The sequence below is a fragment of the Gambusia affinis genome, linkage group LG20, assembly GCF_019740435.1.
Source record: "Gambusia affinis linkage group LG20, SWU_Gaff_1.0, whole genome shotgun sequence".
Classification (NCBI taxonomy): Eukaryota; Metazoa; Chordata; class Actinopteri; order Cyprinodontiformes; family Poeciliidae; genus Gambusia; species Gambusia affinis.
In genome coordinates, this window is record NC_057887.1 from 6,781,060 (window position 1) to 6,795,878 (window position 14,819).

The window sequence follows — 14,819 nt, forward strand, 5'->3', positions numbered from 1 at the left end:
GTAGACAGGTTTGGGTCTGAGTGCTCCGTTCGGCGATGCCCTCTTTTAGCTTTAAAGAGTCCATTTAAGCTCTTAACCTCAACTGACCTCCTGACTGGCTCTGTAAATAAAGCAAGGCGTGTTGGACAATGAAGACCAGCGAGAGAGAGAGAGGAGGAGACAGAGAGAAAGAGAGAGTAGACGTGTAATCAAGTGTGTTCACATCCAGACGTCCTGAGGGATAAAGTGCAGGGAGCGTACTCACAGCCCCGATCTGTTGATGGTTGCAGACAGGAATGTCTTATTTTCCTCCTAACCCTAAACCAGAACAACATAAAATTTGCAGTTGATGAGTCCGCGCAGAACAAGACACCTTTATTATAAGGGTCATAAATCGCAGTTTCATTCTACAACGAGGTCCTGACTGTCACATTGCTGTTGTTTGAGCCTCTTCGTCACCAAGATGACACTGATTTGGGATTCTTAAGTTACTGACTAGGTAGTTTAATTGGGTACAAAAGGAGTTTTGTGGTCTTGTCTTCAGGGAGCAGAAGTTCTAGTATCCTGACAAGTTTTGTGGGAATGACAGCAGGATAGCAGGACATAATAAAGACATTTTCCTGGTCTTAGTCTGGTGAAGAACTTGGATTAGAGATTCTGTCTGTCCACATTGAAAATAGATTGTGTAATAACAAAAAATTGCAACCGAGAGAAAAGCAGAAAATCAGTTTCAGACGGCTCACTTTATGTTTCAAAGCATGAAAGGAAGCAGTTGTACACAAAAACCTTAACACAAATGAATCAAACGCTCCAAAATCCGTGTGCTTTGCAAGATATTGGCACTTCTATTACCAACAGAGTATGTAGGTTGGTTGTGGTAGCAAGTTTATAAGAGGTGTAGGAATCAACTACTGAGATTAAATGATGTAAAATTACCTAGTAAAGGCAAAAAAACAGTTTCTGAGTTTGCTTTGCTACCATAAAGAAACAAGGACAGAAACTTGTGTCTGTACCTCCCGCTGTGCTTCATTTACAGAATAAATTTTGGCTGGTGATGAAACCCACCATAGAGACTAGGAGCAGTACAAATGTCAAACTTTTGAAGCAAACTGTAAAATCTGGTCGGTGTTTGTCTTCTGTAGGTGCGGTGTCATGTTTTTGCTCTGTTCCCCCAGATGTTTTAAACCTTCCAGGACTTTCAGGACACAGTTGGAAACACTAATTAATTTCTGGGATGCCTGCCTTTCTGCTTACTTTTAATTATTATCCAGTGTAAAAAAGAAATCTATTTTTTCACATGCATAATACTAAATAATAAAGATAGAAGGAGACACAAAATTTTACATCGCACCATTTAGGAGCATTTTTTTAATTATTTGAGTGTTTTATGGAGGTGACATTGCAAAAAGCTTCAAACAGGAGTCAGACTGTAAAGAACCTTAAATTGTAATTCACTTCTAATCTGCTCCTGCGGGCGGATCACAAATTTAAAAAGCCTGCATCTCCATCGTCCTGACAACAGACGTCTCTCATAATAACTTCACTTTTGGTTGATGGTATTTTATCCACGTCTGACTTCGGCAGCGGCCGTAATGGTTTTACAGTTTAGATTGGATGGAGGGGAAGACTTGGATGGAATCGCGACTTTAAACGGAGAAGATAAATTATTTGTGTTAATGAGGAACACCCACCACTTTCTTGCACGCAAGAAGAAGAGGGATGGATGGAGATCATGCGGAGGACAGCAGTGCTGAGAATAGCTCTTAGTAAAATAAGGAGGCGCTCCTCGTTTCTTCCCTCCAGTTCTCCCTCTGATTGTGTCCATCACTCTTGCTGTGTCTCTGTTATCTCAGCATCCTTGAAAGGTCTGCTCTGATTTCATCCACCTTCACGAGGCCACGCCTCTTCGTGGAAAACAAGCATGGGAGAAAAGGGTATATCCTGTAAGTTCAAAGCATTTGCCTGTTGTTAAATACAGTGCTGTAAACACATGTGACCTCTTTCCTCTGTTTTTTTTTTCCTTCTTTATTATGGTTGATGTTTCAGATCACAAAAAAATGTATATCAGACAAAAAGAAAAACCCTGACTAAATGCAATGGTTTCATTTCGTAAGGGAATCAAATATCTAACCACCATCCCGAAACTTAACCCATGCATTGAAGTTGTAGTTTGTCTCTAAGCCTAATAGGTTCCTGTGCTACCTTAGGTTACTGCACTGTGTTTAATTTAGCTTTTTTGTGTTCAGTTTTGAATATTAAATAGGTTGAAACATGTTATGAAAGGCTGTAGTTTGTGTGAATTAGAATCATTTCATAAACCATGTTTGTTTTCTCCTAAAGGATGTTGATGGTATTTGGAGTTTCTTTGCCTGAACTGATTTATTAAAACTGCACCATTTATATATATATTAAGGCCTTGTATTTAACCAGGTGTTTTATTTCTGGGAACAACAACAAATAAAAGACAACAGAGCTCTCAACAAAACCCTAAATGGCTGCAGTGGGTATAAACAGTGAAGAGACATGCATCAGTGTGAGTCCCGGCAAATCAATAAACCTGTGTGAGAGCTCCCTGTGGAACGTTTAATTTAGAAACAAACCCTCTGATTCCTCACACAGGGTAAAAGAGAAATAAAGTAGCTATTTTTGAATGTTTCCATGGTTACTGAGATGGTCATTTCATCCTCCGAATGACACATAAGTAGTGACGCAAACAAAGGCATCCACAGTTCTGTTGTGTAGTGTGAACTCGTCCACTCTTAATGGAGAGGATCAGGTTAAAACAGGCTGCTCAGCATCAAAGTGCTGAATCAGGAGCGTTAGCATCAGGAGCGTTAGCATCAGGAGCGTTAGCATCAGGAGCGTTAGCATCAGGAGCGTTAGCATAGCTCAGGTAGTGTCTATGATGTACAGCAGCAGGCTGGTGTATTTGTTTGTAGATTCTTTTTTTTTTTTTTTTTTTAGATAAACTAGCTTTGTTTCCCATTTTCTACTGACTAATATTCAGCAGCTGGCTTTATACCAGTAGCCACAAACAACATTCCAGCTAAACTTGTGATGCTACTTTTAAGCTAGTTCTATAAAAACACAGCAACGCTATTAGCACCAAGATTTATTGACTGTGTGATATGAAGTATGCTGTTTTTATAGTTTTATAGGCAGATATGAAGTGAGGTCAACTCTGGTGTTTTTTAGGTTTTTATTTAGTTGTTGGTCTTGATAAGCTAGCCTCCAGCTCTTGCATGAAGTTGGTTTTGCAAAGACTTTGCTCTCAACCTGCCATATGTCAGGGTAAGAAACTGAAAACTTGTGATTAGCATTAGCAGCACCATTATGGCTGATTGGAACTCTTGACAGTCAGGGTATTGGTGGTAATTTTAAATATTTTTTCTGCATTTATAATGATGGACTGCTATTTAATTAACCCATATGGATTTTTTTCACTGCACAGGTTTTTTTGTTGTTGTTTACCCTGTAGGTTTAGTTTGTAGTAGAGAGTTTCAGAGAAAACTCAGCACAGTTTGCCAAAGATGAAAAGGATTTCTTTTTTCATTTATACTTGCAGGAAGACACATTGTTACTTTTTTTCCACATACAGACTGGACTCAATAAAGCCTAATACTGTGCTCTTTTCCCTGATTAGGTGGTTGAACAGGGCAGTGGATATATATAAGACCTAACTAGGTCAGGTTTGCTTTGTGCATGACTGTGTTTGATGGGAGAACAGCAGAGTGGGTTGTTGGCACATGGCGCGGATGTCTCTTGATGTTTTTTGGCCTTATTTTCCGCGTTTTGTCTCCGACTCTCAGCGGAGCTCTGTGCCACATGAAAGCCAATGAGATAAGTGAATAAATGGTCAAATTGCAGCCTGTGCGCCGTGTTCTGTAATTGATGGTTGCACGGTGCGGTCTCTTAACTCCGAGGACCTCTGACACTTAAACAAATGACATGATTAGACCTAGCAGGGTGTCACTGATGCCTGAGAACTGCACGCTTTTTGTTTACGAGCTGCTTTCTCTCCGTCCTCTCTGCAGCTGGCGACATGGGACTCTGTTCATGGGCTGAACGGCAGCCTGAAGGAGAGTCGCATAGAGAACGGGATGCAAGGGCTGACGGTTAAAGTGGTTACTCTGTTGGTAAGTGATGTGTGTGTGCCTGGTGTTGACTTGATCTTATACTAGCTTTGTTTTGTTTGGAAAATAAGAAAACAAATATTAGAACATTTGTCCACCGTGATTCAATTAGCAGCAATACCCCTCACCGGTGGTTTTCTGTCTCACTGTAACATACTGGCATACCAAACTATTGACCTGTGGCTTTATTTTATTGTTTATCTCTTTTATGCGCTTGCAGTTATCATGACACGTTGAGGTATTGACTTGGTCATCGTCATAATAAGATCTTGTTCTTTTTTTTTCAGTGGGATATTACATTATTTAATTAAATAAATTAAATGAAATATTATTAGGTTCTGTATTAGGAGAACAAGTCTTAAACCACCAGGGTTTCACCACCGTGCTGATTGGTTGATATGAGGCGATTGTGCTCATATTAGCTCATAAGTAAAACAGTGTTTGTTTTACAAGAGGCTGTAGATTATTATGAACAATATTTACTTTGCTCTCTCTCTCTCTTTATTTATATATAACTTTTGTCATTTATTCAGTTAAATTAAGGAGCCATGCTCTTGTAAATTAGACTCCTTACCTTCTTGAACAAATTTGTCTTCAGGGTCTTTGAAAGCATGACTGCATGTCACTCAGTTAGCAGCTGCAGTACCTCCAGGTGTTGGTGCTGCCGAGCAGAAACACTAACACAACTGCCACGTTGGCACACACTGCCTTCGACACCCCGACCTTATAGTAGCCGTCACATTTTCCCTTCAGTCTGACAGAAGTTCCTTTAACTCCCGCTCTTACTGTGAAGCCGAAGCCTCCCTCACGCTGCGACTTTTATCCTCACTAACACCCTCTCCATTCTCCAACTGGCTTCCTGCAGGAGGATCCTTTCGTCATGGTGGCAGAGAACATCCTCGGGCAGCCCAAGAGATATAAAGGATTCTCCATCGATGTCCTGGACGCCCTCGCTAAGATCCTGGGCTTTAAATATGAGATCTATCAGGTCAGACTAAGCTTCACACCCAGCTGTTTTCTGCTTAGGTTTAATGTTTTATAAGGCAGACTTACAGCTACTTCTAGCTTTTTCACACATTTAAAATGTGCAAATGTAGATCTTGCATTAGTGAGATTATTTAACTGAATTGGTAAAGGGAGGGAAGGGAGGAAAAAAATGGCTTTTTCCCCAAAGCCAGCCATTAATATTTTGTATTGCAAAGTAATTTCAGGAAATAAAAAGAGAACGACAAGTTCAAGCAAGTTGAGATGGGATAGAAAAATTCAAAAATCTTCTCAGGTTTTAGTTAAAAGTAAGGAGGGGGATATTTTCTTTCCTTTATGCAAACATAATTTAAGAGAAATCAGAGTGAAAGGACCTCCAGGGAAATATGAAAGCAAACTGTGTGTTTTCTTCCTTGAAGACCGCATTTTGCATTAAGACTAAATTGGTGTTACAATTTCCTCCGAGTTTTCAAGCTCGGCGCTTTCATGCCGACCAGGTCAGGAAAAAGACAGCTGGACAAAGTGGTAAACAACAGCTCCCTGCATTAGTTTGTTTTTGTGTATGTAATACGCAAAGTGACAAAAGGTGAACATAAAGCCGGGTTCAAAAGCACTGATTTTCAAAAGTGTTTGTACACAAATATGGTAAACCATTTTATAAATATAAGTACATGTTTATATGTATCACGGGGTTCCAGAGCAGTCTGGAAAAGTCTGTCTTTAGTTGGTTGGTTAGTCTCTTTCCTCCTTTCTGCTCAGCTTTTTCTAAATTATTTGGCTATCAATCAAACTTTTATTTATATAGCACATTTCAGCAGTAAGATATTTCAAAGTGCTTTACATCAAATCAAACACAAAGTTATGCAACATAGAATCAACAATCAAAAGATTAAGTCAAGTTCAATCAGTAAATTTGTAATTGATTACATTTCAAATACAATCCTAAACAGGTGGGTTTTTAGTTGAGATTTAAAGGAAGTCAGTGTTTCAGTTGTTTTGCAGTTTTCTGAAAGTTTGTTCCAGATTTGTGGTGCATAGATGCTTAATGCTGCTTCTCCTCATTTGGTTCTGGTTCTGGGGATGCAGAGCAGAACCATAACCAGAACCTCAGAGGTTCTGGAAGGTTGATACAACAGCAGCAGATCTTTAATGTATTGTGGTGCTAAACCATTCAGTGATTTATGAACTAACAGTATTTTAAAGTCTATTCTTTGAGCCACAGGGAGCCAGTGGAGGGACTTTAAAACTGGTGTTATGTGCTCTATCTTCCTGGTTTTAGTGAGAACGCCAGCAGCAGCAGAATGAGAAAAAGGCTGAAATAAATCTCTCTGCATCCTGGCTTAATTTTGTTTTGCTGTCCTGGAAAGCCAAACTTTCCAAAACCTTTTCGAGAATCCTCTCACCTAACTGTCTTTTTCACCTCCAACTGTCTTCATGTGGCTCTGAAGGTTCAGGTCAGAGTCCATCACTCCCAGGGCCTGATCGCTGTTTTTTAGTTGTAATAACTGAAGCTGTACACTGACTCTAGATCTATAACTATAGATCGATGACTATAGATCTATAACTCTAGATCGATGACTATAGATCTATGACTCTAGATCTATGACTCTAGATCGTTCCTCTTTATGTCCAAAAATAATAACTTCAGTTTTGTTTCTGTTCAGCTGGAGAAAGTTTTGGCACATCCACACATTTATCTGTTCTAAGCATCTCTTCAGTGATTGGATGGAGTCAAAAGTCACCTGGTCACATTGTGCTAAAGGTTTTACTGAAAGAAAAAAAAAAAAAAAAACTAAATAAGTTTTTCATTATTTTACTCAGGTCGCTGACAGCAAATACGGCTCTCAGCTTCCCAATGGCTCATGGAATGGGATGATTGGAGATCTCATCAGCAAGGTAAAACTTAACTGAAATAAACACACACAATATGGAAGTGCGCAGATTAAATTCACCTAACAATGTTCCCATTGTTGAGTCGCCTTACTTTGAAAGCAGACGTAGCTGTTTGACGTCCATCTTTGTCCCATTGCCTTCTCTCTTCCTGCAGAGAGCCGACCTCGCCGTGTCAGCCATTACCATCACACCAGAGAGGGAGAACGTGGTCGACTTCAGCAAGCGCTACCTTGACTACAGCGTGGGCATCCTTCTGCGGAAATCCGAAGAGAAGATCAACATCTTCTCCCTGTTTGCGCCGTTCGACCTGGCCGTGTGGGCCTGCATTGCAGCCGCCATCCCAGTGGTGGGAGTGCTCATCTTCCTGCTCAACAGGTTGCAAGCTCTGCGCTCCTTCTCCTCCTCCCAGAATGCACCGCCGGGCCATCTGTCCAACGGAGTGGGCTCGGGCACGCTGCACAGCGCCATCTGGATTGTTTATGGAGCATTTGTTCAGCAAGGTGAGCATGAAGTTCCCACTGTTAGTCAAAGGACAGAAGTACTTGTTTTCAAGTTTCAAACTAACTTGCTACGATGTTTTGGTGTCTTCAAGTTGTTTTATGTTCTTAAAGGCCCATATGGCTACGTGTTGTGAGCTAGCGAAGACTAGTTTTCGGTACTTGTTTATACTTGACACTTGTCCACATTCGAATAAACAATAAAAAAAGAAAGAAATAGTGGAACAGCAATGGCAGATATCCATAAGCCATTTACAACATATTTTTACGAAGAGACACATGAACACAGTTTTTGCACAGGGAAATGTAGCTAACTTTACCACTGATATTCTTTATAAAGGTATTAAAAGCATCAGTGCGTCTCAGATTTGCTTCAGAAATCTGGAATAAATATCAGTGACTCTGTTATGAATCTCTTCCGGTGTTTCTATTCATTGTTTTACATCCATTCTCTCTGTTTCAGTTCTTTGTGATGACTTTCCTTACAGCTGCAATCATAATCCTAAAGATGTCCTATTTTTAATCAGGCCTTCTTAGAATCAGACCCACTTAACAAGACTTGTGGATGTCTGGAAGCTTTAGCTGTAAGAAGTCGATATTACTCCAATGGATGCTAACCAGAATGGTGGTAATTTGTCACATGACTAAAGGACATGAATCTGATTGGCATCAACTCTTCCTCTCTCACCAGCACGTTTGTGCTCTAATTTACTTCCGTTTCAAATAAGGTGTAATACTGTCCTAAAAACTTCTGAAGTTCGAATTGTGTTTTGCACTTTTCGCTCTCCGAGATTTCCCTTTGAATTTCTCTTCCACATTTGAGTTTTATTGCGTATGAATTGTTGCTTCGTATGGAAACAACAAAATAACTTTACAAACTATTTAAAGAAGGTGTCTGTCTTTTAAAATTCAGCGTTCTTGTCACATTCTCAAAATAGATCTTGAATTCTTTTGTTGTTCTCCCGCTTTTCTCCCCCAAGTCCCAGCTTCACATATCTAAGCTGAAGTGTCCCCACAGAGACAGAAATATCAGCCCAGCAACAGGCCGACAGAAACAAACCACACATTTGGAGACGCATCCTTAAGCTGGAAGACACACACATACACACGCACACCATCTCACAGCAGAGGCTCCCAGATGCATCTATTATGGTCTGGCAGGTTGCCTGGGAAACCTTTTGAACCGACGGCTGTGATTAGACTCTGGCTCTGGGCTTGCAGTGATAAAGCACCTCTCTCTGTTCGACTTTGCGGTCACTGAGAGGTGGCCGGCCTGGTACCTCCGCCTCCTTTCCCCCGAACACCTGTGTCACCTTCCACTTGATGCTCAGTGTGTCTTCGCCCCGAAACCTCTCACAAGTACCCGTGTTCAGATTTTGACCGGTGACCCCCGTGTGCCGCACATCTCTTCGCAGGGGGTGACGGCATGGTCGGCTCGGTGGCCCTGCGGATCGTCATGGGCAGCTGGTGGCTCTTCACGCTCATCGTGTGTTCGTCGTACACGGCCAACTTGGCGGCGTACCTCACCGTGTCACGCATGGACCACGCCATACGGTAACATGCGCGCACGGACAACAACGTGCACTTTTCTGTTTTGTGTTTTCTGAGCGGCTCACCCTGAGGTGAACCGCATCTCGTGCTGCTGGCTTCTGTCTGCAACTCCTGTAAACATATGAATTATTTAGATGTAAATGCAAAAAAAAAAAAAAAGAAAGAAAATACATCTGAATCTCTGGAGGAGTTTTTCATCTTCAGTCTGCAGATTTTGTCTTAATAGTTTTAAAGTCTTAAATATTCACAAGAGCAGATCTCTGGTATTGAACATTGGTCGGCCACCGTGAATGGAGTGTGTTGATCCACTGTCTGAGGGGTCAGAGGTCACAGCTGTCTAGCTTAAGCTGCTCACTGCAATTCCTTCAGAATCCTCTTACTTTCACTCATGTTGTTTTTAATTGTCTTCCTCTCTGATATATTTGCTTGCTAACATTTATTTTTTTAATTAATTTTTTAAGGTTTATTTTTTGGCTTTAGTAGCTTTTTTTTCTGTGTATTTTATTTGTTCATCAGGAGATCATACATATGTTGATATTACATACATTTTGCAAAGTTTACATGACTTCTCCGATTTTTCTTTTCTTTTTTACACACAGTTTTTTTTCCCCCCTTTTCCCTCTCCCTTTTCTCCTTTTCTTTCCTTCTTCTTCCCTTTCCCCCTTCTTTCCCTCTTCCCTTCCCTTTCCCCGTGGCTTTAGTAGCTTTTATTTGAAAGTGCTTTGACAGGAAAGTTGGTAATCAGAGAGAAGAAAGACATGCAGCAGAGATCACCAGGCCGGGAATCGAACCTGTGACAACCGCGTTGAGTACTAAGGGCTGTACTTAATCCCTGCACCACCACAGCACCCCAATTCAGACTTATTTTAATTAGGCTACACAACAAGCAATCTAAGAACGTATAACTAATGAAGAAATGATATACCTACCAGAAAGAAAATTGAGTTAACTTGACAAGAGAAAATGCAGTCGCTTGGTTCAGTTAGAGGTTGAAGAAGTGGAAGTGAAGCATAAACAATTCTACAAATGAACTAATCTTATTACATGTCATTACGTAGACTGTGAATATTCTGAGCTACAGTGAGATTATTTTGATTTTGTAGCTTCGCAGTCCACATGTAATGACTTCAGGAAACATTTCAGCTCCAGCTGACAGTGTGTTTAAGTAATGTGTTATGTAATGCATGCATTAAAGAAAAAAATATTTTATGGGGGGAGTTATGTTTTTATTGGTTATAAACTTTACAGACAGAGCAAAAAGTCGCACATTCGTATAGCAGACAAATGTTTTAAAAATATGTCTGTGTCTTGTAAGCCTCTCAAGGAAACTCATCATTCGCAGAACAACAGCATGTCGGGCTCTGTGCCTCCGTCTCCAGCTCATAATGACATTTGGAACATCATTAGCAGAGCCTGACATTTCTGCCCCATCAAAACTGTAAATTTGAGGGTAAATAGCAGCCTTATTAAGTGTCAGAAAACAGTAAAGTTATTGAGCTGATGTGAAGATTCTCATAAAAGAAGATTAAAAATTATGATTTTATTTTTTTATTTTTTGGGAAGATTGGGGTGATCTGATTGGCTTATCTGGAGACAAAGCAGATCCTTGAGAGGGAGCTCGAAATTATTTTATGAAAGTGTCTTGTTGAAGAACGATTTGGAAATTATTACTATAATATTTTGTCTGACATAATTAGATTAATTTCATTGTGAATGAGATTTGAATTCAGTTGGTGCGGTTGTTTTTTGGGTTTTTTTTTTCTGGGTTGGGACTTTAGGCTAGGTACAACGGTGAAAGCTACATCTTATGTGTTACAGGTTTTAATAATTCAGTTTTTTGTGGATTTTCAATTTGCAGATGTTGTGGAGACTGTAAGGAAAAGTTCTGAGCTGCTAATTGTTTAATCATGCAGTTTAACACTAAGCAAAAAAGCCACGAAGATACTGCTTGAACAGAACATTTAAGAAATAACTTCCTGTTGTGCAAAACAATGTGAGGAGATCCTGCTCTTAAAGCTCATTTACTCCTTAATGAATCAAAATGAGTTGAGTGGAATAAATGTTTTAATAAAGTGAACCTGCTGGTCTGTGTGGGTAGCAAATTGGCAGAAACATATCTTATTAGCTGGTTATTAGAGGTTTCAGTCTGCTCATCATGTGAATTTGGTCTTTTAATTTGGGCCATGACACAACATACAACTGCAAAGATGTTTGGAACTGTAGAGTTGAACATATGCATTCGCATTAATTTGTTATGTGTTACTGAACAGAATTTTGACCTTCCAAGATCAGAGCATGTTACCTTCTGGTTATTGAGTGTTCAAATGAGAGCTTATTTATCCAAGATGAGAAGCACTTATTAGATCGACCAATTTTTTGAAATAATTACATGGTCCAAACCTGAAAAATATTTCTAGTAGATTTGTACCAATTGGTAAAAACTCTTGTAAACAACTTTAGGTCCCATTACCATGTTTTCGGTCAGATCTGTAAGAACAGGTTATCCACATTTTTTCACCACTTAGGTCGAAACGCATACCTGTATCTAGTAAACGCAGAATATTTCAGAGGACAAACCAGACCAACCCAGGAAACAACAGGGGGACATCAAGTGCTCACAGATTTTAACTTTACGTCTGTGACCCCTGTGAATAGCAGGCGTTCATTGTAATGAAAACTCACTGCCTCCGAATTTGTGCCACAAATCCACAGCAAGATGGTTGGAGCGTGAACACATTTTGGGGTTTTGAACAAGTTAAACGCCGAACAGACATCCAAACTGCTTTTGGACAGGATAAACCCAAATGAGGTCAAGCTTCAAAATGGGCCCACCCGAAATCAGACTTCAACCCTGTTGAAAGTTTGTGACCCGGTTTTAAAAGCCAGGCGCTTGGCAGGAAACCAACTACTTTAAGCTAACTCTACCTCTTATATGTAGAAAATTGGTCAAATATCCACCAAGAATGATGGCAGAAGTTTGTCGTAGAAGTGTGTGGTTGAATGGGACTTCTCTAAGGGACATTTAACTGTGTGTATAAATTGGTCCTGAATGTCTTATTATTATAACCCTTTGGGATACAGGAAGCTGCTCCATATCCTCTCTGATCTGGCCAACTTTGCAGGTGGGTGGTAGGACTTGGTCATCTAACATCTGAAGTTTCCCTGTCTGAGGGAAGTGGCTCATCAGCTGTTTACTAACGTGTGTCACATGGCTTGTGTGGTAAATTTAGTAGCTATTCCAACAACTTTTCAGAAAGGCTTTCGCCAGAATTTGTGCTGAAAGAGAAAATAATGTTTTTTGCAGACTAAGAGCAGGATTTTTTACAGTTCTTTCTGATGTTTTTCTTTGGTTGAGGTTCAAAAAACGAGACTTGTTTTATTACTGATGGCTGTTTTCTGAATGTTTATGTGGATGATTGAAATGTGGATCAATCTACCACTAGATTATCCTCTCTGGATAAAAGCCGCATCCTGCTGTCTTTTTTAAGATTGCACAACTTATTTTTCTTCTATGGTCATGTTTTATAAATTACATTATGTATGCAAAATATACCAACAAAAGAAACTTGAGAGGTCTGTGATTTGCTTGAGAGATTTAAGAAATAAATGAAGAAACTGCAAACAAAGGAATCAAAATTCAAAATCTCTGTTAGTTTAATTTTTTTTTTTTTCCGTATTGATTTGGTCTTCTGAAGACGTAGTTTCATAGCGTGAAAACTTCTGGTGGTCTTCATTATAAAGCTGGATATCAGAGGAGGAGACAGAAGTTGTGAAAAACATGTGAGCCTGTTCTTTTAAAAACAGTTCACACAAGTGAAACCCGCTGCGTTGAATCTCAGAAACTTAGAGATTCAGGGAGGTGGAAAATTGAGGAGGAGGGAGAGGAGCAGGAGGGCTGCTGAGATTTTTTGTAATGTTAGAAACTACAAAAGTTTAGTTTTTTTTTTTTTATCTTAAACTCACTTTGTCTTGAACGAACACTTGTTTTTTTTTTGTTGTTTTTTTTGCAAAGCAGAGCTGGAACAGTCTCTGGTTTCATAGATTTTATTTTTCCTATAACCAAAGGAACATAAAAAGCTCAGTTTAATTCAAACAAGACAGAGGCAGGTGTTTGGATTTTTTATATATATATATTTGAAAGAGCAATGATAATACTTTTGAAGTTTTAAAGGCTTAGCAAATAGCAAACAAATCAATGTTGTGGAGAGTAAATATTTGCAGCATTGACTATTTATTTTAGCCTTAATGTTGGATACGTTTTTTTTTTTTTAAAAGGGAGCAGATGCACTCATATTTATCGGCTGCCAAAGTTGGACGTTTCGCACTTCTGCCGACGAGACTCTGTGTTACTCTCTTCAGAAGGAGACATCTTGAAGCATGAAATGCACTGAGAGGTTATTCTGTAGCTGAAATGGAACTGTTAAAAAAAACAATAGCATTGTTCGTCTCTCGTAGTTTCTCTCTCTTCACTGTAATTCAAAAAGAAAACAACGCGCACTGTTACCAGAGCACGTGAAATTATAAAGCGGCGCCAAAATATCCGCCTCGTTATGAAATCTTTTCCATTCGCCACCTAAAACGTCATTCACAAGATGTAACTTCGGGTTTACTGCGGCTCTCTTAATGAAAACTAGCTGAATGCACAAACTAGTGGAGTTGACGACCTTCATCATCCCAGTGCACCGGGTGGACCTCGTTGACTCAATGTGCTCAGTTGGATGGTAATTGAATGTTCCGGAAGCCAAACTAATTTGGATTTGTGTTGTGGCGAAAGCATTCTGTCCCTGACCGCAGCGCAGGGTCGGGGCCGCTGTTTTGTGAAGTAAAGCAGGAAAAGATGAAGGCTGTGATTAGAACAGAGAGCAAACATGCTTCAGTAATCACAACAGAGCTTCTAATTTTAAAAGTTTCCAGTTAGTAGAGCTCTAAATGTTTGTCCGACACATGACAGAGTGACCAGAGATCTTCCACTGAACTGAGGTTTGTTCCCACTGGAAAAACAAACTCGAATGTATTTACCTAAAAATGTGATTTTGTACTTAACATTAGTTTGTTTCATAAAAGTGGATTATTCTAACATGATCTGTAAATCCTACAATGCAATATGCTAACTAAGGTTTTATGCTATGTAGAGTAGAAAGCAGATTTTTAAGTAATTTGTGTAAAAAGAAACATCATTTCTCAAAGAAATGCTGTACTTACAATAAAATACATTTGTATAACTGTATAATTTCAACAGTGGCAATAGTTAACTTCATCAAAACTTTTTTTAAATTAAGTTTTATGGTAATTATCTGGACCAAAGTAGTTTTATTTCATTAAGTCGACAATGAATGTCATAGATTTTTTTTTCTTCAATAATTGTAAAATGTATAAAAAGTAACTGCATTTTTCTTTTATTATTATTGGACAATAACACTCTCCATGTCTTCATGTAAATCTTCAAAAAAAAAGAAGAAAAAAAAGGACTGCAGATTTGAGATGTTTTACAAAACATCAAGAATCTTTTTTTCCTGCTCTGATAATAAACCTGGACCATGTTTTGCCTCAGAAACTCCAGCCTCACAAACCATGTCAAGTGTCCTCAAGTGTCTGGACGGCGGCCTGGCGCCACATCAAATGTGGCATTTTATTTTCTTCCCGTCGCCTTCTCCGCCCTGATAAAGCCCCCAGCGGTCGAACATCACAGCCTGCTTATCTTCTGATTCCAGCGTCATCGGCTCTGCAGCCGTATTTACAGTCCAGAACGAGAAACAAACACGCCTCACGGCTCTGCACCACA

General features: G+C 39.5%; 1 protein-coding gene across 5 annotated transcripts in view; it reads left to right on the top strand.

Moving 5' to 3' along the window:
* The window catches only part of grid1b (glutamate receptor, ionotropic, delta 1b), a 442,704-nt gene that overhangs the window by 394,985 nt on the left and 32,900 nt on the right, over positions 1-14,819 (top strand). For all 5 annotated transcript variants that reach the window (XM_044102209.1, XM_044102212.1, XM_044102211.1 and 2 more), the window contains exons 9-13: positions 4,014-4,115; positions 4,978-5,100; positions 6,918-6,992; positions 7,144-7,489; positions 8,902-9,040. In XM_044102209.1, coding sequence (XP_043958144.1) covers positions 4,014-4,115; positions 4,978-5,100; positions 6,918-6,992; positions 7,144-7,489; positions 8,902-9,040 — 785 coding nt within the window. The remainder of the gene's footprint in view (positions 1-4,013; positions 4,116-4,977; positions 5,101-6,917; positions 6,993-7,143; positions 7,490-8,901; positions 9,041-14,819) is intronic.